General features: G+C 37.7%; 1 protein-coding gene and 1 pseudogene across 2 annotated transcripts in view; one reads left to right on the top strand and one right to left on the bottom strand.

Moving 5' to 3' along the window:
- Positions 1–24,217, top strand: part of AGO3 (argonaute RISC catalytic component 3) — a 127,940-nt gene that overhangs the window by 16,301 nt on the left and 87,422 nt on the right. The window contains exons 2-3 of one of the 2 annotated variants that reach the window (XM_040231610.1): positions 10,190–10,361; positions 21,545–21,609. In XM_040231610.1, coding sequence (XP_040087544.1) covers positions 21,560–21,609 — 50 coding nt within the window. In that variant the 5' untranslated portion in view covers positions 10,190–10,361; positions 21,545–21,559. The remainder of the gene's footprint in view (positions 1–10,189; positions 10,362–21,544; positions 21,610–24,217) is intronic. The other variant, XM_040231609.1, reaches the window with a different exon arrangement.
- Positions 12,627–13,163, bottom strand: LOC120855408 (annotated as a pseudogene).

Genomic DNA, 24,217 nt, shown 5'->3' with positions numbered 1-24,217 from the left:
ACATAAACTGGTGCAGCCACTGTGGAAAACTGTGTGGAGGTTCCTCAAGAAACTTAAACTAGAGCTACCATATGCTCCTTTACCAGTGGGGGAAGAGTAGGGGGAGGGATAAATTGGGAGTTTGGGATTGACATGTATACACCGCTATATTTAAAATAGCCAACAAGGACCTACTGTATAGCACAGGGAACTCTGCAATATTCTAAATGGGAAAGGAATTTAAGAAATAATAGATGGATGTGTATGTATAACTGAATCATTTTGCTGTGCATCTGAAACTAACAGAACATTGCTAACTATATTCCAATATTAAAAAACAAACAATAGAGCTGCCATGTGTCCCAGCAATCCCACTTCTGAGTATATATCTGAAGGAAATGAAACCATTATCTTGAAGCAATATCTCTACTTGACTGTTGATTGCAGCATTCACAGTAGCCAAGGTATGGAAACTATCTTAAATGTCCATCAGTGGATGAATTGAAACAAAATGTGGTATGTGTGTATACACATACACAGTGGAATATTGTTCAACCTTTGAAAAAGAAGGAAATCCTTTTATTTCTGACCATGGATGAGCCTAGAGGTCAATGAGCTAAGTATAATAAGACAAAGACAGATACTGGTTGGTATCACTTACATGTGGAGTCTTAAAAAAAAAAGTAGAAAAATGGTTGTCAGGGGATGAGGGAAATAGGGAAAGGCTAGTACAAGTGTACATACTTTAAGATGAGTAAGATTGTACTATGAGTAAGATCTGCAGATCTAATGTATACCATAGTGACTAGAATTCATTATACTGTGTTGTGTAATTGGAATTTGCTAAGAGCATGGAACTTCAGTGTTTTAAATCCTCCCCTCCTTGGAAAAAGGTGAATATGTGAGGTGATGGATATGTTAATTAATTTGGTAGGAAGAATCTGTTCACAGTGCACAGGTCTATCAAACTATCATGTTGTATGCTGTGAATATCATTTAGAAAATTAATAGGCAAGTGAGTCAGAAGTTGTGCCTTTTCCCTGATCATTAGATCTGAAATTTGAACTCAGACCTGAGACCATACTTCAGTTGAAGTAATTTAATATATTACTCTCTTTATATGTTAAGAGTTTAGCCTACTGCCCTCCAGGCTTATCCATGCAAATAACAGAAATCAAACCGAAACTAATTAAAGCAAAAGGAGTTTATTGACTCATGGAATCTAAGGAAGGTTGAGTAGCAATAGGAAGAACAGATTTGCAGCTGAACTCACGTCTGGAGCAGTTGGAACTGGAAACTCATGGTGTCAGACTACTCCATCTCTTATTCTGACTTCACTGTACATGTAGCTCTACCGTGTGTAGTTTTTTCCATTTTATCCTACTGTTGATTGGCTTTTTCTACACATCAGAACATTTGATCTGCAATGGCTGTTATATCTCACAGCCTTAGTCCCTGAAGAGGAAATGCCTGATGGTTGTTTAGGTCCCAAGTTAAAAAAAAGTCCCAGGGGAAGGACTACTTACTAGTTTTTCTTGGTTCTGGTGTCTGTCCCTGGACCAGTCAATTGTGGGGCAAGTTCATGTAAGAACATATCAACTGCAGGTATTCTGTAGTACTTGGGAAAGTGTACAGTATTCAAGAGAGTAGCCATGAGGTGAGGAAAAGGATGATGGTATGCTTGGCATACAGTCCTATGAATATCCACTACAGTTGCTTGTTTCACTGTTTATAATAGTGAAAAATTGGAAGCAAGCTAAATATCCTGGAGTGAAGCTTGGTCAGTTGTAGTTCATCAACTTAATGGGTCATTAAATAGCTGTTAAAATTATGGTTATTAAGACCTTGGGCTTCCCTGATGGCTCAGTGGTAAAGAATCTGCCTGCTGATTTAAGAGACAGGTTCAGTCCCTGTGTCGGGAATATCCCCTGTAGAAGGAAGTGGCACCCCACTCCAGTATCCTTGCCTGGGAAATCCTGAGGACAGAGGAGTCTGGCAGGCTACAGTCCATGGGGTCCCAAAAGAGTCAGACACAACTTAGCTACTACACAACAACATAGGAAGATACGCTCATGATGCTACATTAAATGGAACAGGATATAACCTATTATATACAGTGTGTTTGCTACTGCGAAACTTGAAAACTCAGATTACTGAAACAAATTTACAAGGTAATATGACAGAGGATCAGGTTTCAAGCAGGAGACACGGGTTTGATCCCTGGGTCAGAAAGATCCCTGGAGAAGGAAATGGCAACCCGTTCCAGTATTCTTGCCTGGGAAATCCCATGGGAAGAGGAGCCTGGTGGGCTACAGTCCATGGGGTCGCAAAGAGTCAAACACAACTTAGAGACTAAACAACAGCAGCGTTGACAGAGGGTCACTGTGGTCCAAAGTCTGGTCTCTAACTTTGTAGATCCTGATCCTTCGTCTTGCCAGGCATCCAGAAACCATCATCACCATGAGGAACTGACTGATACTAACCAAAGTTCACAGGAAACTGATACATAAATCATAATGTTGTCGGTCATTTGCAAAGAAAAATACTATTTCCAGAGCATCAAGCAGATTCATACTGACTAGTCATGACGCAGCAAACTTCTCTCCCTCCAGTGGTCTATAGGGGCATCCAGACAATAATTAGAAGATTGCTCTGAAATTGTGGAATCAGGAAAAGGGGCTTAATATGAGGCACTCATAAGTATTAGGGATAGAACTATCACTCACTCACAAACTCTGTCCTCAGATCACTCAATTTATATGAAAATACAGGTGTTAAATAGCTATAGAATTTTCTCTATATAGAGTAGACAGGCTGTTTTATTAGGCTCAGAACTCCCACTAAAGAAAACTAAAATATCTGAATGAAATAGAACAAAATGTCTTCTTAAAAGCATGGAATGATTAAGAATAGGTTGCTGAAAATCAGACATTCTGCATCACAACCACTAGTTGGGAGACTGTTTGCCATTATGTTAAATGAAAGTATAATGTGTTAGATATTGGCCTAACCTCAACTGATTTCTCCAAATGAGAAATTGATGCTGGGAAGGATTGAAGGCAAAAGGAGAAGAGGGTGGCAGAGGATGAGATGGTCAGATAGCATTACTAACTCAATGGACATGAATTTGAGCAAACTCCAGGAGATAGTGGCAGACAGAGGAGCTAGTGTGCTGCAATCCATGGGGTCTCAAAGAGTTGGACACGACTTAGCAACTGAATAATAACAACTAACTAAAGTACGTTAACATATCTGTACATCGATCAGAGTGTCATGTTAGGATGTAAAATGCTTAGGAACATCTTTCCTGATCATGATAGTTAATATGGTTGGTCATAAACAGTTGTTTTGTGAGTAGTACATGACAAATAGATGAGCTTTTTAAAAATTATCATTTTACTGCATTCTTTCCTTAAATTGAAATATAATTGATATAAGTTTCAGATGTACAACATGATTCAGTATTTGTAAATATTACCTCCACAATAAAGAGGTAATAACAATCTATGAACATACTTAGTTAGAAATTTTTTGTGATGAGAATGTTTAAGAGCTACTTTTTTTTCCTACCTTCAAGTTTGCAGTACAGTATTATAAACTATAGTCATCATGTTGTACATTACATCCCCAAGACTTACTTATTTTGTAACTGAAAGTTTGTACTTTTGATCCCCTTCGCTCATTTTGCCTACTCCCATAGCGGTAAAGAGGGCTTCTCAGGTGGCACTAGTGATGAAGAGTCTGCCTACTAGTGCATGAGAGGCAAGAGACTCAGATTCGACCCCTGTGTTGGGAAGATCCCCTGAAGTAGGAAATGGCAACCACTCCAGTATTCTTGCCTGGAAAATTCCGTGGACAGAGGAGTGGCAGGCTACACGGGACTGCAAAGGGTCAGATGCAACTAAGCGACCGAGCACACACATGTTGATAAAGAATCTGCCTGCCAGTGCGTGAGAGGCAAGAGACTTGGGTTTGATTTCTTGGACAGGAAGATCCCCTGGAGAAGAGAATGGCAACCCACTCTGGTATTCTTGCCTAGAAGATTCCATGGATAGAGAAGCCTGGCAGGCTGTGGTCCATGGGGTCACAAAGAGTCGACACAACTGAGCATGCATGCACCTCTGGCAACCACCAGTCTCTTCTCTGTTATCTTTGAGCTTAGGTTTTGTTTTTTTTCCTCTCTCTCTTAGGTTCCACACATAGACGAGGTCATGTGGCCTTTTTCTTTCTCTGTCTGATTTTTTCACTTAGCATAATGTTTTCAAGGTCCATCCATGTGTCAGATGGCAAGATTTCCCTTTTTATGACTAAATAATTTTCCATTTTGTGTATAGAGCACATTTTGTTTATCCATTCATCCAATAGACACCTAGGTTGTTTCCATATCTTGCCTGTTGTACGTAATACTGCAGTGAGCGTGAGAGTGGATCTGTCTTTTTAGGTTAGGGTTTTCCTTACCTTTAGATACATATCCAGTAGTGGAATTGCGGGATTATGTGGTTCTTCTAGTTTTAATTTTTAAAGGAATCTTCATTCTGTTTTTCATGGTACATGGACCAGTTTACATTCCTACCGATAATACACAAGGGTTTCCTTTCTTCACATTCTTGCCAACACTTGTTATTTCTTGTGTTTTGATAATAGCCATTCTAAGATGTGAGGTGATGTCTTATTGTGGTTTTGACTTGTATTTTGCTGGTGATTAATGATGTTGAGTGTCTTTTCATGTGCCTGTAGTCCATCTGCATGTCTTCTTTGGGAAAAAATATCTGTTCAGATCTTCTGCCCATTTTTTAATTGGATTTTTTTCCCCTACTGAGTTGTAAGAGTTCTTTATGTATTTTAAGTATTAGCCCCTTATCAAATACGTGTTTTGCAAATATATTTTCTCAGTCTGTGGCTTGTGTATTCATTCTCTTGTAGAACAGGTTTTTATTTTTAATGAAAACATCAATTTTTTATTTAATATGTTGTGCTTTTGGTATCTATGTGCTTCTAAGAAGTCATCACCAGTGAACACTGGAGTACATGTGTCTTTTTAAATATATATTACCATATGTAAAATAGACAGCTAATGGGAAATTGTTGTATCACACAGGGAGCTCAGTGCAGTGCTCCGTGACAATCTAGAGGGCTGGGATGGGATAGGGTGTAGGAGGGAAGTTCAAGTGGGAGGGGACATATGTATACTTATGTATACATATGTATTCACATTGTTGTATATCAGAGATCAACACAACATTGTAAAGCAATTATCCTCCAATTAAAAATAAATTAAAAAAATCATCATCAGTCACTGATGTTTTGAACTAGGAGTTCAGTAGCTTTGCATTTTACATTGAGGTTCACGAGCTGTTTGAGTTTGTTTTGTTTGGGGGTTTTGACCATACGGTGTGTCTAGTGGGATCTTAATTCCCTGACCAGGGATTGAACCCGTGCCCTCAGCAGTGATAGTGTAGAGTCCTAACCACTGGACCACCAGGGAATACCCTGAATTAGTTTTTGAAAAAAGTTTTAGATCTGTGTCCAGATTCTTTTCTTCTTTTTTTCTTTAGCATGTGGATATCCATTTGTTTAACAGCACCCTATTTTTAAAATGTCCTTTTCCCATTGAATTGCCTTTGCTCCTCTATCAAACATGAGTTGACTGTGTGGTTCAGTTTTGGGGCTGTCAGTTCTGTTCCTCAGATCTATTTTTCTGTTTTTTAATGAAAACCACACTATTTCTATTATTGTAGTCTTATATATTAGCACCAAAAAAAAAAAGAAATACTTAGGTATGAATCTAACAAAATATGTATAAGATGTATGTGAAGGAAGCTGCAAAACTTTGATTTAAAAAAAAAGAAAATCTGTGGTTTGGTGGTGTAGTCTCTAAGTTGTGTCTGACTGTTGTGACTCTATGGACTATATAGCCTGCAAGGCTCTTCTGTCCATGGGATTTCCCAGGCAAGAATACTGGAACGGGTTGCCATTTCCTTCTCCAAAAGAATATCTAAATAGAGATATTCTATTATGCATGGGTAGGAAGACTCATTATCATAAAGATCTTAGTTCTTCTTAACTTGATTTATGTAGTTAGCACAATTCCAAACAAAATCTCAGCAAGTTATTTTATGGACATTGACAAACTGATTGTGAAGTTTATATGGAAAGACAAAAATACCCAGAAGAGCTACATGATATTAAAGGATATTAAAGTCATAGAACTGATTGACAGTACCTGATTTCAAAGCATACTATAAAATATTGTAATCAAGACAGTATGTGTTATTGACAAAAGGATAGATAGGTCAATGAAACAAAATAGCACAGCAGTTCAGTTCAGTTCAGTCGCTCAGTCGTGTCCGACTCTTTGCAACCCCATGAATCGCAGCACGCCAGGCCTCCTTGTCCGTCACCAACTCCCGGAGTTCACTCAGACTGGCGTCCATCAAGTCAGTGATGCCATCTAGCCATCTCATCCTCGGGCGTCCCCTTCTCCTCCTGCCCCCAATCCCTCCCAGCATCAGGGTCTTTTCCAGTGAGTCAACTCTTCACATGAGGTGGCCAAAGTACTGGAGTTTCAGCTTTAGCATCATTCCTTCCAAAGAAATCCCAGGGTTGATCTCCTTCAGAATGGACTGGTTGGATTTCCTTGCAGTCCAAGGGACCCTCAAGAGTCTTCTCCAACATCACAGTTCAAAAGCATCAGTTCTTCGGTGCTCAGCCTTCTTCACAGTCCAATTCTCACATCCATACATGACTACCCGAAAAACCATAGCCTTGACTGGATGGACGTTAGTCGGCAAAGTAATGTCTCTGCTTTTGAATGTGCTATCTAGGTTGGTCATAACTTTCCTTCCAAGGAGTAAGTGTCTTTTAATTTCATGGCTGCAGTCACCATCTGCAGTGATTTTGGAGCCCAAAAAAATAAAGTCTGACACTGTTTCCACTGTTTTTCCATCTATTTCCCATGGAGTGATGGGACCGGATGCCATGATCTTCGTTTTCGGAATGTTGAGTTTTAAGCCAACTTTTTCACTCTCCTCTTTTACTTTCATCAAGAGGCTTTTTAGTTCTTCTTCACTTTCTGCCATAAGGGTGATGTCATCTGCATATCTGAGGTTATTGATATTTCTCCCAGCAATCTTGATTCCAGTTTGTGTTTCTTCCACTCCAGCGTTTCTCATGATGTACTCTGCATATAAGTTAAATAAGCAGAGTGACAATATACAGCCTTGACGTACTCCTTTTCCTTTTGGAACCAGTCTGTTGTTCCATGTCCAGTTCTAACTGTTGCTTCCTGGCCTGCATACAGATTTCTCAAAAGGCAGGTCAGGTGGTCTGGTATTCCCATCTCTTTCAGAATTTTCCACAGTTGATTGTGATCCACACAGTCAAAGGCTTTGGCATAGTCAATAAAGCAGAAATAGATGTTTTTCTGGAACTCTCTTGCTTTTTCCATGATCCAGCGCAGCAGAGTGAGTTCCAATCCCAGTTCTGCTACTAAAACAAAAAGACATCCTACAGACTGGAAGAAAATATTTGCAAATGATTCAACCAACAGGGGCTTAATTTCCAAAATATAATATACAAACAGCTCCTACAATTCCATAACCAAAAAAAAAACCCACTCAAAAAAACAGACTGAATACCTAAATAGACATTTTCCCAAAGAAGACATACAGATGGCTAACAGGCACATGAAAACATCACTAATTAAAAATGCAAGTCATAACTATAATGAGATATCACCTCACACCAGTCAGAATGGCCATCATCAAAATGGCCATCCTACACATTATTGGAGAGGGTGTGGAGAAAAAGGACCCCCCCTACAGCATTGGTGGGAATGTAAATTGTTGCAGCCACTATGGAAAACAGTATGGAGGTTCCTCAAAAACTAAAAATATAGTTATCATATAATCTAGCAATCCCAGTCCTGGGCGAGTACCCACACAAAAGTATAATTCAAAAAGATAACATGAACCCCTAATTCATAGTGGCACTGTTTACAGTATCCAAGGCATGGAAACAACTTAAATGTCCATCAGCAGATGAATGGATAAAGAAGACGTGAGTTACATATAAGGGCTTCCCTTGTGGTCAGCTGGTAAAGAATCCACCTGCGGTGCAGGAGACCTGGTTCCATCCCTGGGTTGGGAAGATCCCCCTGGAGAAGGGAAAGGCTACCCACTCCAGGATTCTGGCCTGGAGAATTCCATGGACTGTATAGCCCATGGGTTCGCAAAGGGTCGGACACAACTGAGTGACTTTCACTTCACTTCACTTCTTCATACATGGAATATTACTCAACCATTATATATATGTGTGTGTGTATAAATATATGGATAAAGAAGATATGTTACATATATGTAACATAATATTATGTTATTACTTAGCCATTAAAAAGAGCAAAATAATGCCATTTGCAGCAATATGGATGGACCTAGAGATTATCATATTAAGCAAAATAAGTCAGAAAAAGACAGGGACTTCCCTGGTGATCCAATGGCTAAGACTCCATTCTCCCAGTGCAGATCACTTGGGTTTAATCCCTGGTTAGGGAACTGAATCCCACATGCTGCAACTGAGAGTTCACATAACTCAACTAAAAGAATCCTGCATGCTACAGTGAAGACCAGGCACAGCCAAATAAATAATTTTTTTTTAAAGAGACAAATGCCATATGATATCACTTATATGTGGAATCTAAAATACAACACAAATGAACATGTCTAGAAAACAGAAACAGACTTACAGACATAAAGAACAGACTTGTGGTTGCCAAGGAAGAAGCAGGTTGGAGGGAGGAAGGACTGGAGTTGGTAGCAGATGGGAACTATTATATGTAGGATGGATAAACAACAAGGTCCTACGGTATGGCACAAGGAACTGTATTCAGTATCCTGTGATAAACCAAAATGGAAAAGAATATGAAAACAGATATAGGTATAACTGAGTCACCTTGCTATAAAGCAGAAATTAAACACAACATTGTAAATCAACTATACTTCAGTAATGTTTAAAAAATAAAAATAATTATTATAAGATGTAGTAAGAGCTTGGTAAATTTTATCTATTGTTTATATTCTGATTTGATCCTGGCAAGATTCATGAAAAAGAGGCAGATTAGGTATTATTTCTGTTTTATAGATCAGGAAATAGAATTTAAGGGCTATTACTATGTAACAAAGAGCAAGTGGTTAGGGGCTTCCCTAGTGGCGCTAAGAACCTGCCTCCCAGTGCAAGAGAGGCTGGTTCAAGAAGAACAAGCCAAGAAGATCCCTTGGAGTAGGAAATGGTAACTCCAGTATTCTTGCCTAGTGAATCCCATGGACAGAGGAGCCTGGCAGGCTACAGTCCATGGGCCCGCAAAGAGTCGGACATGACTGAGTGACTAACACACACTTTTGTTTATTGTGAATAGTACTGCTATGAGCATAGGTATATAATTATCAATAGCCCGCTTTCAGTTCTTTTGGGTTTATACCCAGAAGTAGATAATAGATCTATTGGATCATATGATAATTCTGCTTTTAATATTTTGAGGAACCACTCTACTGTTTTCTAAAGCAGCTGTACCATTTTACATTTTATCAGCAATTTTTCAAATTTTATCTGCTTTTGTGTACCAGTAAACTGTATTTTTCTAGGACTTTGTCTAATTCATCAAACTTTCAAATTTATTAACAGTGTTTGTAATGTCTTTGGTATTTGTAGTAATACATTTTTTCCATTTATATTGGTTACTTCAACCTTTTTTCTCATGTTATAAAAGTTTGTGTTGTCTGGAATTTATCACTTTATTTATCTTTTCAAGTAATTGATTTGTGCTTTGTTGATCTTCTTTTTGTTTGTTTGTTTATTTTGTTCATTTGCTCTTAGCCTTCTATAAGATTACCTCTGCTGTTGGTCACACACTCTTTGGATCCGAGTGGTTTGTGGATTTGTGGTTTGCTTATGCTTACCTGGGTTTGTGTGATTGTGTTTTCCACCCCTTCGAAAACAATTTTTCAGAGGTACCCTGTTTTTTCCTCTGTATGTTTTAATGAAGAAAGTAAATTGGAGTGAAAGAAAGGGGTCTTAGAATTGACATCATTTTTTAGCACTAGGCTTTAATCATTATCAGCCGTACTTAAAATTCTAACCTGCTCTGGTTGACAAGATTATCAAACGCAGCTTGTAACAGTGTTTCTGTCTCTCTTTTTTTCCCCTTCCCTGGCAGGACCCGTTGGGGCCCAGCCCCTACTCATGGTGCCCAGAAGACCTGGCTATGGCACCATGGGCAAACCCATTAAATTGCTGGCTAACTGTTTTCAAGTTGAAATTCCAAAGATTGATGTCTACCTCTATGAGGTAGATATTAAACCAGACAAGTGTCCTAGGAGAGTGAACAGGTAAGAATCAAGAAGTCACAGAGATCTTTTGCTGTTGGTTTTTGTCTTTGCTTTAGAAATTATGTTTATCTTGTATGTCTAAATAGCAGTGTTTAATGTCTAACAGTTGGACCAAGAACACATGTAATTTTCTTTGAAATTGACTGTATTTCAGAGGTGTGATAATGGGGGAAATCTACAGATAGTCCTGAAATTTTTCTCTTATAGTAACCTCATATGTGTTCTCTGTGATAATAGAAAAGGTCCAACTCATTGTTACGCGCTCTTAAAATCAGACTGAGCGTTTTTTCTTTTGCAATTAGGTAATATCTATCTGTGCTTTCTTTTCTCTTCCCACCCACCTTGACCTGATTTAGCCCTTCTGTAATGTTCCCTTTGAGACGATGGTGATTGTCATGGTTTTATGCCTTCCCATCCTCAACTCCTCTAACTGTTCCTGACTCTTATATAGGAACAAGTATATATGATACATAAAGATTTTCAGTCTGCTCCTAATAAGCGTCTCTCACTCCCTCCAAATACTATGGATGTGGATATGGTTTAGGTAATACAGGAAATGTGAAAGGAATTTATGACACGATGTACACCACAAATGAGGTTTTTTAATTGGTTTTTACAATGTTGTGTTAGTTTCTGCTGTACAATAGCATGAATCTTCTGTAAGTATACATATACTCCCTCCCTCTTGGGCCTCCCTCCCACTCCCTCCGGGTCATCACAGAGCGCTGAGCTGAGCTCCCTGGGCTGTATAGCAGCTTCACTAGCTGTCTGTTTTACACACAGTAGTGTACATATGTCAGTGCTACTCTCTCGATTTGTACCACCCTCTTCTTGGCCCCTCCTGTGAGATAAGATCCATGAGAAATATGAAATAAATTAGTACTAAGAAACTTTGTAATAACATGTAACAGAAAACCCCTATCATATGAGTGTTATAATTAACATGTAATACGGAGTTCTTTCTGAGGTCAGGAGGCAAGTTGTAGAGTATTACAAGTGGAGAAACCTAAGGTATCAACTAATCTGATACCTTTTTTTCCCCCGATACCTTCTTTATAGCTGAAATCCAGAAAGGTTGAGAGGCTTATTAGTAGACTTGTTAGTAGCAAATGTGAGACCAGAACTCCGGAATCCTGACTTGATAGTTGTTAAGAATTAATTTCTAAAGCAAGAAGGAAAGGAATTGAATTAATCTAAAGAGTTGGTAGAATTGCAGATAGCTGTAGTAAAGAAAGCACTTTTTTTTTTTTTTTAAGATAAGGCAGCAGTAACAAAGATACAAACTCCAGGAGATAGTGAAGGACAGGGAAGCCTGGCGTGCTGCAGTCCATGGGGTTGCAAAGAGTCGGACATGACTTAGCAACTGAACAACAACAAAGGTATGGCAGTTGAGGAGAACCAGGTGTACTGACCTAAGCCAGGCTTAGAGGGGAGGTTCTAGTCAGTCACTGCAGGGCTTGCCATCTATGAGTGGATGATTACCTAATCTTGCTGTAGCCTCCACCTCTTTGCTGAGCTTTGGACTGACACCTTACTATCTATCAAGGACTTCAAACAACTTATTCTCTGAATCCTCCTCCCTACACTCTGCTCGTGTTGCTATATTCTTTTTCTCTACCTAAATTCCCAAACTAGAACTTCCTTTTCCTCCTATTGGTGATCATGTCCTCTTGCTTCTTTTTCAGAAATTATTGCCTAATCTGGCCCCCTCTATCCGTATTACTGCCACCTTGGTTTCAGACCCTTATTTGTTGCCTTGACTATTGTGATGACCTTGTCTGCCCTAACATCTCTTTCTCTCTCTGTTCTCCTTACATATCTACACTTTTGGCATAGTTATCTTTTTAAGTAAGAAATCTGATTATTTCACTCCCCTACTTTTAAATGTGTTCAGCTGCCTATTGCCTACAGAATAGCATCCCAAGTTTAGTATAGTATACCCTTCTTAGTTTGGCTCTAACCTTCATCTTTTTTCATATTCTGCAACTCCTACCTGGAATGCCTTCTCTGCCTTTATCTATCTGGCAAACTTCTATTATTTTTCAAGATGAACCTTTTGAACTCCATAGTCAGATGTAGTTCACTTTTTAAAATAAATAATAACTGGCAGTTTATTAATCGATGGAGTATATTGCACAACAAATTCCCTCACATCTTTCAGGAAGAAAACCCATTAGATTTGAAGAATAAAGACATCAACCACTGAATTGGGACATCGTTAAAATGTGCTTTAAATATTTCTTTGGGAAAAGGGACACAACACTTCTACTCAGGAGAAACATACAGTCGAGGTCTTTTATTTTCTTTATAGCCGTTGTGACATGAATTCATGGAGAATGGGCTCAGCAGTTCAGGTTCCTTCCCACTGGTTCTCACAGAGTGTGCGTCTCTAGGTGGAGCAAGCTGGAGCTTCAGCTGAACCCAAATACTTTTCTTTTTGGCTCCCTTCTTTTTCTAATCATTTTCCTTTACACATTTCAGGAAGCTGTCTTGGCTCTTAGACTGCTTAATGTGCTCCATTTTCACATTAATTCTCTTGGCAAGAACCTTGCCCTTAACTTGTTTGTTTACACGGATGCCAACAGCATGCTAAGTGACACTGTAGACTCTTCCAGTTTTGCCACAGTAACGTTCACGGGGCATTCCTTGTCAAGAATGGTGCCCTCCCCTTGTATCTATGATACTACCTCTCTTGTTGATGTGCATGATATATGTGGCCACAGGAGCAACTCCATGTTTCCTAGAAGGCCTAGAGAACACACAGCGAGTACCCCTCCTCTCTCCCTTTGTGTTGGTCATTTTGGAAAAATGCTGGAGGATGGTGGTTCCAGCCAAAAGGCCAGCTCATTCTACTATGACCTTGTAGTACTTGATTGGTATGCACTTTTGTTATAATATTTTTAGTACAATACTTGTTGCTACCTTCTTCTCTCAGCATAACCTCTTCATGAAAAGTTATATTCTTTATCATCATCTGTGTAGCCTTGATCTTAGCTCAGTGATTGGCACAGAGTAAATAAAATGAACGAAATGCTTATAAAACTAAGAGGGGATGAGTGTAATGGTGAGAGACAGGAAAGAGAACTGTACGTTACAGAGGGCTTCGTATGCCTAGATAGGGATGTTCAGTGCCCTGTCCTCTCCTAGAATATGCAGGTTAGTCTTTATCATAGTATCCTTTTCTTTTGTCTGTCTTTGTGCTTACAGGGATCACCCATCTCATGCTGCACTCTCAAATTCTCTTTTTCTTGTTTCTCAAAACTAGGGTGTTAATGTGTAAATTTGAACAAAGGATAATCCTTACCTTTCTGGTAGATGTTTACGTTTTTTAAAGGCATTTATTAATCTAAAGAAATCTCTTAACTGATAGAATGTCTAAGGCAGATATTTCTTAGCTGAATTTCTTCTTATCACCTCTCCAGCTTGCCCTGCCTGAAAGAATTGTCCTAAACTTTAGCAATATATAGTGGAGAATTCTTATATGTTATTTATTGAATAGGAAAATTATATAATGAAAACATTAGAAACAGAGATCAAATTGCCAACATTTGTTGGATTATGGAGAAAGCTAGGGAATTCCAAAAAAATTTGCCTCTGTTTCATTGACTCTGCCAAAGACTTTGACTGTGTGGATCATAATAAACTGTGGAACGCTCTTAAAGAGGTGGAAATACCAGACCATCTTACCTGTCTCCTGAGAAATCTGTTTGTGGGTCAAGAAGCAACAGTTAGAACCCTGTACGGACAGGGTTGTCTGCTGCCACCCTGTTTGTTTAACATGTACACCATGCACATCATGAAGAATGCCCGGCTGGATGAGCTCATCCAAGCTGGAATCAAGATAGCGGGAGAAACATTGGCAGCCTTAGATATTTGGATGATACCACTCTAATGGCAGCAAGCTATGAGGAACTAAAGAGCGTCTTGATGAAGGTAAAGGAGGAAAGTGAAAGAGCCGGCTTAAAACTAAATAAAAAAACCAAGATGACAGCATCCGGCCCTGTCACTTCATGGCAAATAGAAGGGGAAAAGGTGGAAGCAGTGACAGATTTCCTCGTCCTGGGCTCTGAAATCACTGTGGATGGTGACTGCAGCCATGAAATCAGAAGGTGATTGCTTCTTGGCAGGAAAGCTATGACAAACCTAGCCAGTGTGTTGCAAAGCAGAGACATTATTCTACCGACAGAGGTCCGTATAGTCAAGGCTGTAGTCTTCCCGGTGGTCACATACGGTTGTGAGAGTTGGACCATAAAGAAGGCAGAGCACCTTCAAACTGTGGTACTGGAGAAGACTCCTGAGAGTCCCTTGGACAGCAAGGAGATCAAACCAATCAATCTTAAAGGAGATCAACCCTGAATACTCATCGGAAGGACTGATGCTGTAGCTGAAACTCCAGTATTTTAATCATTTGATGCAAACAGCTGACTCATTGGAAAAGTCCCTGATGCTGGGAAAGATTAAGGGCAGAAGGACAAGAGGGCATCACAGGATGAGATAGCTGGATGGCATCACCAATGCAATGGATGTGAATTTGGGCAAACTTCAGGAGATGGTGAGGGACAGAGAGGCCTGGCATGCTGCAGTCCATGGGGTAGCAAAGAGTTGGACATGATATGTGACTATGTGACTGAACAACAACAACAGTGTTAGAGCAACAAAATCACTTGAAGACAAAATGGGTTGGAATTGAGGGAATGATAGGAGTTGGAGGCTTGGGACTTAGAGCTGTGTCAGTTAAGGTGGTTTTTTTTTAGTATTTCAGATGAGTCTCTCATAAGAGACTGAGGCAGTAGCAGTGATGTTGGGTAAAAAAGACCAAAATTATTTATATTAGATTTGTTCCTTTTCTTACCTTTTTTTGGTAAAGGAATAATCACACGTTATCTGTGTGTATATGAAGCTGTGTACCACAGAGTTTCAACATGTTGGTTAAATTTGAGAGGAACATATATATAATAAATTAGTGTGGTACATTCTGGTTTTAACTTATGGCCCTGTTGACATCCCTAATTGCATTTCATCTTTATGTTGCTTTGTCTTCTTATGTTGTCAGTAGAAGTAAAGGATCTGTAATTTAAGATGTTTCCAAATGGAAATTTTTTAATCATGTACCTTTTATTTGAGTTTTGACAGGAGGTAGAGGATTTCTTTGGGACTCTAAAATTGGCATTAACTAACTTTATACTTTGTTAATAACATTGACTTAATTTTATGTCAGCATCCATGAAACTTATTCCTTTTGTTTTCTGCAGAAGAATAGTTCTTGCCTTCACTTTTTGCAGTATTACAACTAGTCATTTAAAACTGTTGATGGGCTTCCTAAATTGGTTCAGTTCTTACACTTCAAAAACTAGAATTCCAAAAGTTAGAAGAAACTCAATAGAACTTTACAACGCCTTTTCAATATTAACTAAATAGTTATGAGCCAAAATATAGCAGTATTTAAATCAACACATATGAGGTTTCTCTTGTCCATATGCCACATGCTCAAATATTTGGAACTGTGACATTAATCATACTAGTAGAGTGATGTATTGCAGCCAAGCAAGTTTCCACTTTAGTCAGAAGAGTTTTCTTGGACAAAATATGCAGGAAATGCTTGTGAATCATCTTGTGAGTCAGTTTTTCTACCTTAGATTTTCCTTCTGTTGCTTTTTTCGTCCTTTCCTCACTTCTTTTCAGGAGTGTATCTATGTGTTTCTTTTTTTCCCTATTTAATGTTTTGATTTTAAAATCATCATTAGTTAAAATCAGGTTTCAGATGTTTCTAGGTGCTTTTTTACAAGTGAATGGTTTTAATAACTAAAAGTTAATTTTTAGAAGTATTATGACCTAGAGTGTAAAATCTGTAACTTGAGATTTTTATGCTCATTTGTCCGACTACTAAATATATATCAGGGTAAATCCTCAGTAGGCTGTTAATGTACTTATTCAAAGTTGTTAAATAGTGAAATAGATGTGAAAATTGTATATGCAGCATGATTATAAAGGCAAGATCTACTTGTATAAAGATTTGAAGGAATCTTGAAATGGTAATAGAGTGATCAAATTTTTGATTTAATTTTCTTTCATAAATTAAACATTATCTTACAGTCATTATATTAGGATGATTGTGCTTACTCACTCAGTCGTGTCAGTTGTGACTCTTTGCCACCCTTTGGACTGTAGCCTGTCAGTCTCATCTGTCCATGAGATTTTTCAGGCAGGAATCCTGGAATGGGTTGCCATTTCCTTCTCTACAGGATCTTCCTGACCCAGGAATTGAACCTGCGTCTCCTGTGTCTGCTGCATTGCAGGCGGATTCTTTACCCATTACTATTCTATTACGATTAATGACATAGTGCTGAATATTTGTGCATATCGCATGCGGATGTAATATAATTCTGATGGTTGAATTTTAGAAGGAAAAAATAAATCTATATTGAAAAGATTTTGGCTTTTACGTAGAAATCATCGCAAGTCAGTGTTTGAAGAAACTCTCTTTTGTTATTAGGAATATTATTGACAGTGTTATTACTAGGGTAGTGTTCCAAGAAAGGGACATTCTTTTTTTTAAATAGCAACTTTATTGATATACAATTCACACAGTACACAGTTCACTCATTTAAAATGTACAATTCAGTGTTATTTAGTATGTTTACAGTGATAGTGTACAACCATCACCCCAGTCATACTTTAGAACATTTTCTCCTCTGCCAAAGAAATCTTGTACTCATTGGCAGCCACTCCCCATTTCCTCCCTCCCTGCATCCCTCCCTCCCTGCATCCCTGCCCAACACTAGCCTACTCTCTGGCTCTGTAGATTTGCCTTTTCTGGACATTTCAATATAAATGGAATCGTACAGTATGTGGCCTTTTGTGTGACCAACCTCTTTCATTTCACGTTTTCACATAATTTGTAACAGAAAGAAGTGAAAGTGTGAGTCGCCCAGTCGTGTCTGACTCTATGCAACCCCACAGACTGTAGTCCCTTAGTCTCCTCTGTCCATGGGATTCTCCAGACAAGAATACTGGAGTGGGGTAGCCACTTCCTTCTCCGGGGATCTTCCTAACCCAGGGACTGGATCCTTGTCTACCTGCATTGCAGGCAGAGTCTGAGTCACCAGGGAAGTCCCTTAATGTTGTAGTATCTATTAGTATTTCATTACTTTTTGTTACTTAATAAGATTCCATTGTATGGATATTTTGTGTTTCTGTTCACTTGTTGGTGGACGTGTGAGTTGTTTGCACTTTTTGGCTCTTAAGATTTATGTTGCTGTTTACATTCATGCTTTCATTTCTCTTGAGGGTATACCCAAGAGTGGAATCAAGTAGTAACTCAGTGTTTAATCTTTTGAGGAACTGCCAGAATCTTCCAAAGTGGATGCATCATTTTACATTCCTGATAGCAGTGTGTGGTGATTCCAATTTCTCTACATCCTCATTAACATTTGTTATCTGTCTTTTTCACTAGCTATCTTAGTAAGTGTTGAGTAGTATCACGTTGTTACTTTGATTTACATTTCCCTGATGGCTAATGATGTTGGGCATCTTTTTGTGTACTTATTGGCTATTTGTGTATTTTTAGAGAAATGTTTGTCCAAATCTTTTGCCCATTTTTAAATTAAATCATTTGCCTATTTTGTTACTAAGTTGTAGGAATTCTTTATACCTTATTAGATAAGATGATTTGCAAAAGTTTCTCCTTTTGTGCATCTTGCCTTTTTTACTTCCTTTTAAATTTTTTTCTTTTTTCTTGCAATTGAGATATAGTTGATTTACAATACTATATTAGTTTCAGATGTACTACATAATGATTTGACATTTAATAGATTATATTCCATATAAAGTTATTATATAAAATATTGGCTGTATTCCTTTTGCATTTTCACTTTCTTTGAAACACATTTTTTATTTTGATGAAGTCTAGTTATTTTTTCTTTTGTCAGCTGTTCTTTTGGTGTGTTTTGAGGGGTATACTTCTGATTAAAATGATTTAGAAGACATACCCCAAAAAAAACACTGCCAGTGAAAATTAAATGGTTTAGTTTTGCATGTTCAGCTGTCTTGAGAAACTATACCATGCAAAATATATCATTTTTAAAAGGCAAGTTTTATTTGCCTTGTTAGTTGTTAGTCACTTGTAAGTAGCATCTAAATAAATTACTCACTAATCTTTTGGGTGATATTCCTACAATATATTTGAAATTCAAAGGTATTTTTCAAAGATACTGTTGTAAATACAGATATGTCTAAACATAGGGACTAGTAGGTAGGGTTTATTTTTAACATCTATCCATTTGAGTAGATTTAAATTACAATAACAGCTGTATAGTATTCCATTGTAGGATGTGCCTTGATTGTTTACTTCTAGCCTGCTCCTTTTTTTTTCTTAGACTGAGTTAATTTAAAGCAGTTATCTGAATGTGCTATATTACTGTACCAACTAAGAATGCTATTGGTACTAGATTTCAACATTTATGGATCTGACTAGAACTATAATTCTAAATCCTACAGTAACTTTTAAAACTTAAAGATCGTTTTTTAAATCTTCCCTTTGTTTTCTTAACTGTTGAATTTATTATGCGTCTGTTTTGTGTCAGGCACTGTGCTAAGCTTTGGGGATAACAAGATAAATAAGACATGATTCCTGCCAAGGATTTTATAGTCTGTGTAGAGTGACAAGTTCTGTGAGATGTGTGGAGTACTGATTCCCAATTTTGGTTATGGAGGTAGATAGAGTAGATGACAGCTATCTGAGCTGAATAGTTACCTGGTGGAGCAGGGAAAAGAATATTCCGTATAGAGAACATGAGTAAAGGTATGACATGTTTATGTAACAGAAATTGGCCAATATAAATAGAGTAGATATAGTTTGAAAAGTTGGCCAGGGAATAGGTTATAAAGGATCTTAAATCCATGCTGCTGCTGCTGTTGCTGCTGCTAAGTCGCTTCAGTTGTGTCCAACTCTGTGTGACCCCATAGACGGTAGCCCACCAGGCTCCCCCGTCCCTGGGATTCTCCAGGCAAGAACACTGGAGTGGGTTGCCTAAGGCTTGTGAATTCAGAAAGTGTAGAGAGCCATATTCCCATGGATAGAGGAGCCTGGTGGGCAACGGTCCATGGGGTCGCAAAGAGTCAGCCACGATTGAGTGACTTCACACACTCATTCAGCAATAAATAAATATATTTATTTATACACAGAAATTAATTTTTAATTATTAAAAATTATACTACTATTCTAACTTTGTGTAACTATGAGAAAATTAAAGGTGGAAAACAATATTTGAAATAAACTAAGACTATAGTAATTTGAAATGTTCTGATTTCTGTACCAGAAACCTGATAGAATATGTGCTACACACTTGAACAGAAAAAAGTTACAGCTTGCTGAAAATGCATGAATGAGTGAGAGTTTCACTGTTAACTCATATTACAGAAATCCCATTATTCCCTTAGGATTTCTTTAGGATTTCCTGGGATTTCCCTACATGTGCTGTTACACCTGACCATCTCATGTTGACTGAGGGCACCAGTGTCAATCTCTGTTTGTGAATATTAGTCCATCTTGATTAGTAATTGTTAGATGAAAATTAAGTATAAATACTTCTAACGATTTTTTCTCATACTCCAGCATACCCCCTAGCACCTCTAGTACTTGCTTTTTTAAATTTGAAGTATAGTTGATTTATAACATTAGTTTCAGGTGTATAGCTTAGTGAGTCAGTATTTTTTGCAATTATATGTCATTATAGTTTATTAAAAGATAATGGTTATAATTCCCTGTGCTTTCCTCTTTGCTGATCTGTTTAATATTTTATGCTGCTGCTGCAGCTGTTTAGTCACTAATTTGTGTCCAACTTTTTGCGACCCCATGGATTATAGCCAACTAGGTTCCTCTGTCCATGGGATTTCTCAGGTGAGAATACTACAGTGGCTTGCCATTTCCTTCTCCAGGGGATCGTCCCAACCCAGGGATCAAACTCACATCTCCTGCACTGCAGGCAGATTCTTTACCACTGAGCCACCAGGGAAGAGGTGGTAGTTAAAAGCTAGGGAGAGTGCATAGAGTCAAGATAAGAAGACTGAGAATAGATTCCTAGGATAAGACTCAGGTTTGTCAATGAAGACACTTAGGAAATTGGAAAGGTAGGAAAAGCAGGACAAAGTAGAAGGTGTTTCAGAGAAAGTCAGTCGAGCATCATGATTTTCAAGGATAGATCACAGTTGAGATGCTCAAAGAAGCCAGGAATATAGAGACTGAAAAGAGGCTGTGTCTGAAGAAGTCAATGGTGGTCTGAAGGAGAGTGTTCTAGAGGAGAATTGTTAGTTAAGCCACCTTGAGTTTAAAATCTATTACTCAATCTAGTCTGTCAGTCATTTATGAATACTAGAAGTGTTTACTAGATTAACTATTGTGGTTATATAAGGTTATGAAAGAATTCACACCCATGTGAACTGGCAGTAAAGATAGTTTATGGTGAAATGCTCTGATGTACTATGAATTTTGTAAAATATTAAAAATTTGATCTAAAGTATAACTCTACTCTGTATCTTTAAACTTTATCTTGACGCAAAAGTATTTATTGGCTACCCTCTCTGCTACTTAGCACAGAGGTATGAAGTTAAATTAGAAGTTGGAAGGGGATACTAGGAGAGGCTATCAGGTGTTTTCATTGTGTTTTATAAACCACTGGGTGATTTTAGCATCTTGTTATATCTTAGCAGTATTGTTATACCTTCTCCAGTATTCTTGCCTGTAGAGTCCTCATGGACAGAGGAGCCTGGGGCTACAGTCCATGGGGTCACAAAGTCGGACACGACTGAGTGACTCAACACAGCACATACTTTAGCCATCTTCCTTTATTCTCTCTGTGCTATAGTCACAGATTAATTTATTAGCTGGGAATACTAAATTAAGGTGAAAAGTCACTTTAGAGGAATATATTATTTCATGCCTTCTCCTAAAGACTAATGTAATATTTCCCATTCTACCTTTAGGGAGTAGAAAATTAAGAGGTACTTAAAAATGAGATGAATGAAGATGGGTGTCTGTGAGTTTATAGTAACAATTAACAGGAAAGGAAAATAATTTCCTCTCCTCCTTTTTATGTTAAAATTTCCCTCTCCTACCATTTTTCTGTTGTATGAGTCAGGTGATAAAGTGGAACTTACTGAAACCAATATTAAATTTTACTTTACAGTCTGTGCACCAGAGCATGATGGAATCAAAAGACTTGGTACCAGAATGTAGGAAGTGGTGGTTGAGGTAAGAGTGGGAAGGTAGGCTGTAGCCCTTTGTAAGACCTAATGTACTCAGGTAGGTTCCGTTTTTTGTAGTGATTGCCAGATATTCTTCAGAATTTAAAAATTGTATCCCGAGGTTCCTCAGAAATGCATCATATTATTCTTTGCAAGAATTCTTCCTTCTTCAGACTAAGGTTATTAGTAAAAGGAAGCCACTGAGAAGTGGTGAGAAGTTTTTACTCCCAGTTATTTAGATTTTCTTTCCTGCATGCTTTTTTAGAAGTTAAAATATTTTATGTATTTTGGTTATTGTAGCTTTACTTCTTATTGTAAGCTAAGAAGCTGGCTTAACAATACACACTTAAAATTTGTTCTGAAATTTCTACATTTGAACAAAAGACCCCCCCCACATTGTTATAATAAAAGGCTAATGCTCCCCAACTACACTATGGAGAAAATTCCATTCACAGTTTCTGTTAATTACCAGCATTCATTCTTTGTATTATTTACAGTATTTGATGCTGGTACATTATAATGTATCCGTTAGTTGTTTGGAAGAGTTCAGTACATCAGTATAATTCTTGAAGCACTTTTTTGAGATAATTATGCTTAAATTTTTATATAAAAATAATACCATTCATATTTACTTTTTTCCCCCGAGGTACTTTCACTGATACCGCACATCATCCCTGTAACAGTCCAAGACTATTACCTCAGTTTTATTGATAAAGGAACTAAATTTAGAGAGGCCAAGTAAATTTCCTAACAATTTAGTGGCAGAATGAGACGAAAACCTCTTGTCTGCTTATTTTTTCTCCAGTAGTTATGTTACCTCATATTATAAAGATTTTTCAAATTGGCGATTTCTCAGTTCAGACTTTCTTCATAATTCAGTGAGTATGTTTGCTGCTCTAGCTGACTAGATGACTAGATAAATTAGTATTTTGGAGAGCTTTTCCTCTAGCTTTACATCCCTTCCTGATGGACATTCTGATAAACTACCCTTTACCACTGTATCATTTGAGATAAAAAGCGAAAAGTTGCAGTCCCTGGATTTGTCAGTTTGTTAACTTGAATAATAAAATTCCATTAAAAATCAAATACATCATTTAATTACATTGTATTAGTGAGAGGTTAAAGTTAAAATTGCTCAATGTGTCTGTAATTCTAATACCATTCTGTAAAGACTCTGAAGTCTTGAGTTCAAATCAGTTTTTGGTGTAATTACTCATAAAGGAGTCTCTGTATTTTATATTATGATAAAATCTGCAATTTCATATTTGATATTCTCTTAATTAAATTTTACTGTTAGAGGGGATTGTAGACATTGTTCATTTCGATCTTCTAGTTGGTATCTTCCCTTACGCAACTGCTCCTTGAACAGTTCTAGCAAGCGTGAACTCAGGTACTTTATGAGATAGTGTAAACCACTTGTGAATAACTCTGGTGGTTAGAAAATGTTGGAAATTTTTGTTGCAAAATACTGCTCCTTATATTTTCCAACTATTTGTCTGATTTCTGTCCTCCCATACAAGGAAGATACTCAGGTTTTCACATGACAGTCTGTCAAAATAAGTGAAGACTTCTCTAATTTCCTTTGACTCCTTCCTATTTCCAGACTAAGAGTCTTTACTTTGATTTATTTTTATTTATATTATATGAGGTTCGGTCAGAATTATCTTCTTCTGCTTGTGTTTCATCTGTTAGGGTCTTAAGTTTTTTCCAAATTGAACAGAGTACTCCAGAATTTGAAATGACCTGTGTAATAGATGGTGGGAACGTTACCTGCCTTATACTGGCTATTTAAATATATGCAACCTGAGTTCTTTAATTTTGAAGAAACTACATCACAATATTAGTTCATTTTGGGGTTATAGTCATCTAAAGCTTCCCTGGTGGCTCAGATGGTAAAAAATCTGCATACAGTGCAGGATACCTTGGTTCTATCCCTGGATTGGAAACACCTCCTGGAGGAGGGCATGGCAACAAACTCCAGTATTCTTGCCTGGAGAATCCCATGGACAGAGGAGCCTGGCGGGCTACAGTCCATGGGGTCACAAAAAGTCAGACACAACTGAGTGACTAAACAGAGCACAAAGCCCTTTTGCATGAAAGCAGTGGATAAGTTCAGATCCTTTCATTTATTTTTATTGCCATTGAACTTTTCAAACATAAGTGTTTTGACTTTACAGTTACCGTTATATTTCATTTTCATTTATTTAGTTTATTGTTGCAATTTGTCTGTAGCTTTTAACATTACTAATTTGTTTTTGGCATACTAGCCTTTCTTGTGTTTGTATCATTTGAGAGTTTCTTAACCAACAGATATTTTTTGATTACTTATTATATGTAGGGCACTAGATATGTTTCTTTTGCTTATTGTATTAATAGTTTGGGTGTGGGGAGAACTTTACAGATTTATTTTGATAAATGTTTCCATGAATATCCAAGTTAACTTAGAGAAAAGGAACTTGCCCTGCCCCACATTATAATTTAATAAAACACCCAGTAATCATGGAATCGTACAATTCTGGTCCAGGAACAGACAAGTAGACCACTGGGACAACATAGAAAACTCAGTTCTATAAACTGTTCTTAAAAACTGATCAGTTAAGTATAGACTGTTTAGT

This window comes from Oryx dammah, unplaced genomic scaffold (genome assembly GCF_014754425.2).
Source record: "Oryx dammah isolate SB20612 unplaced genomic scaffold, SCBI_Odam_1.1 HiC_scaffold_28, whole genome shotgun sequence".
Lineage (NCBI taxonomy): Eukaryota > Metazoa > Chordata > Mammalia > Artiodactyla > Bovidae > Oryx > Oryx dammah.
The sequence above is the reverse complement of the archived record's forward strand: the minus strand, read 5'-3'. Positions and strand labels throughout refer to the sequence as shown.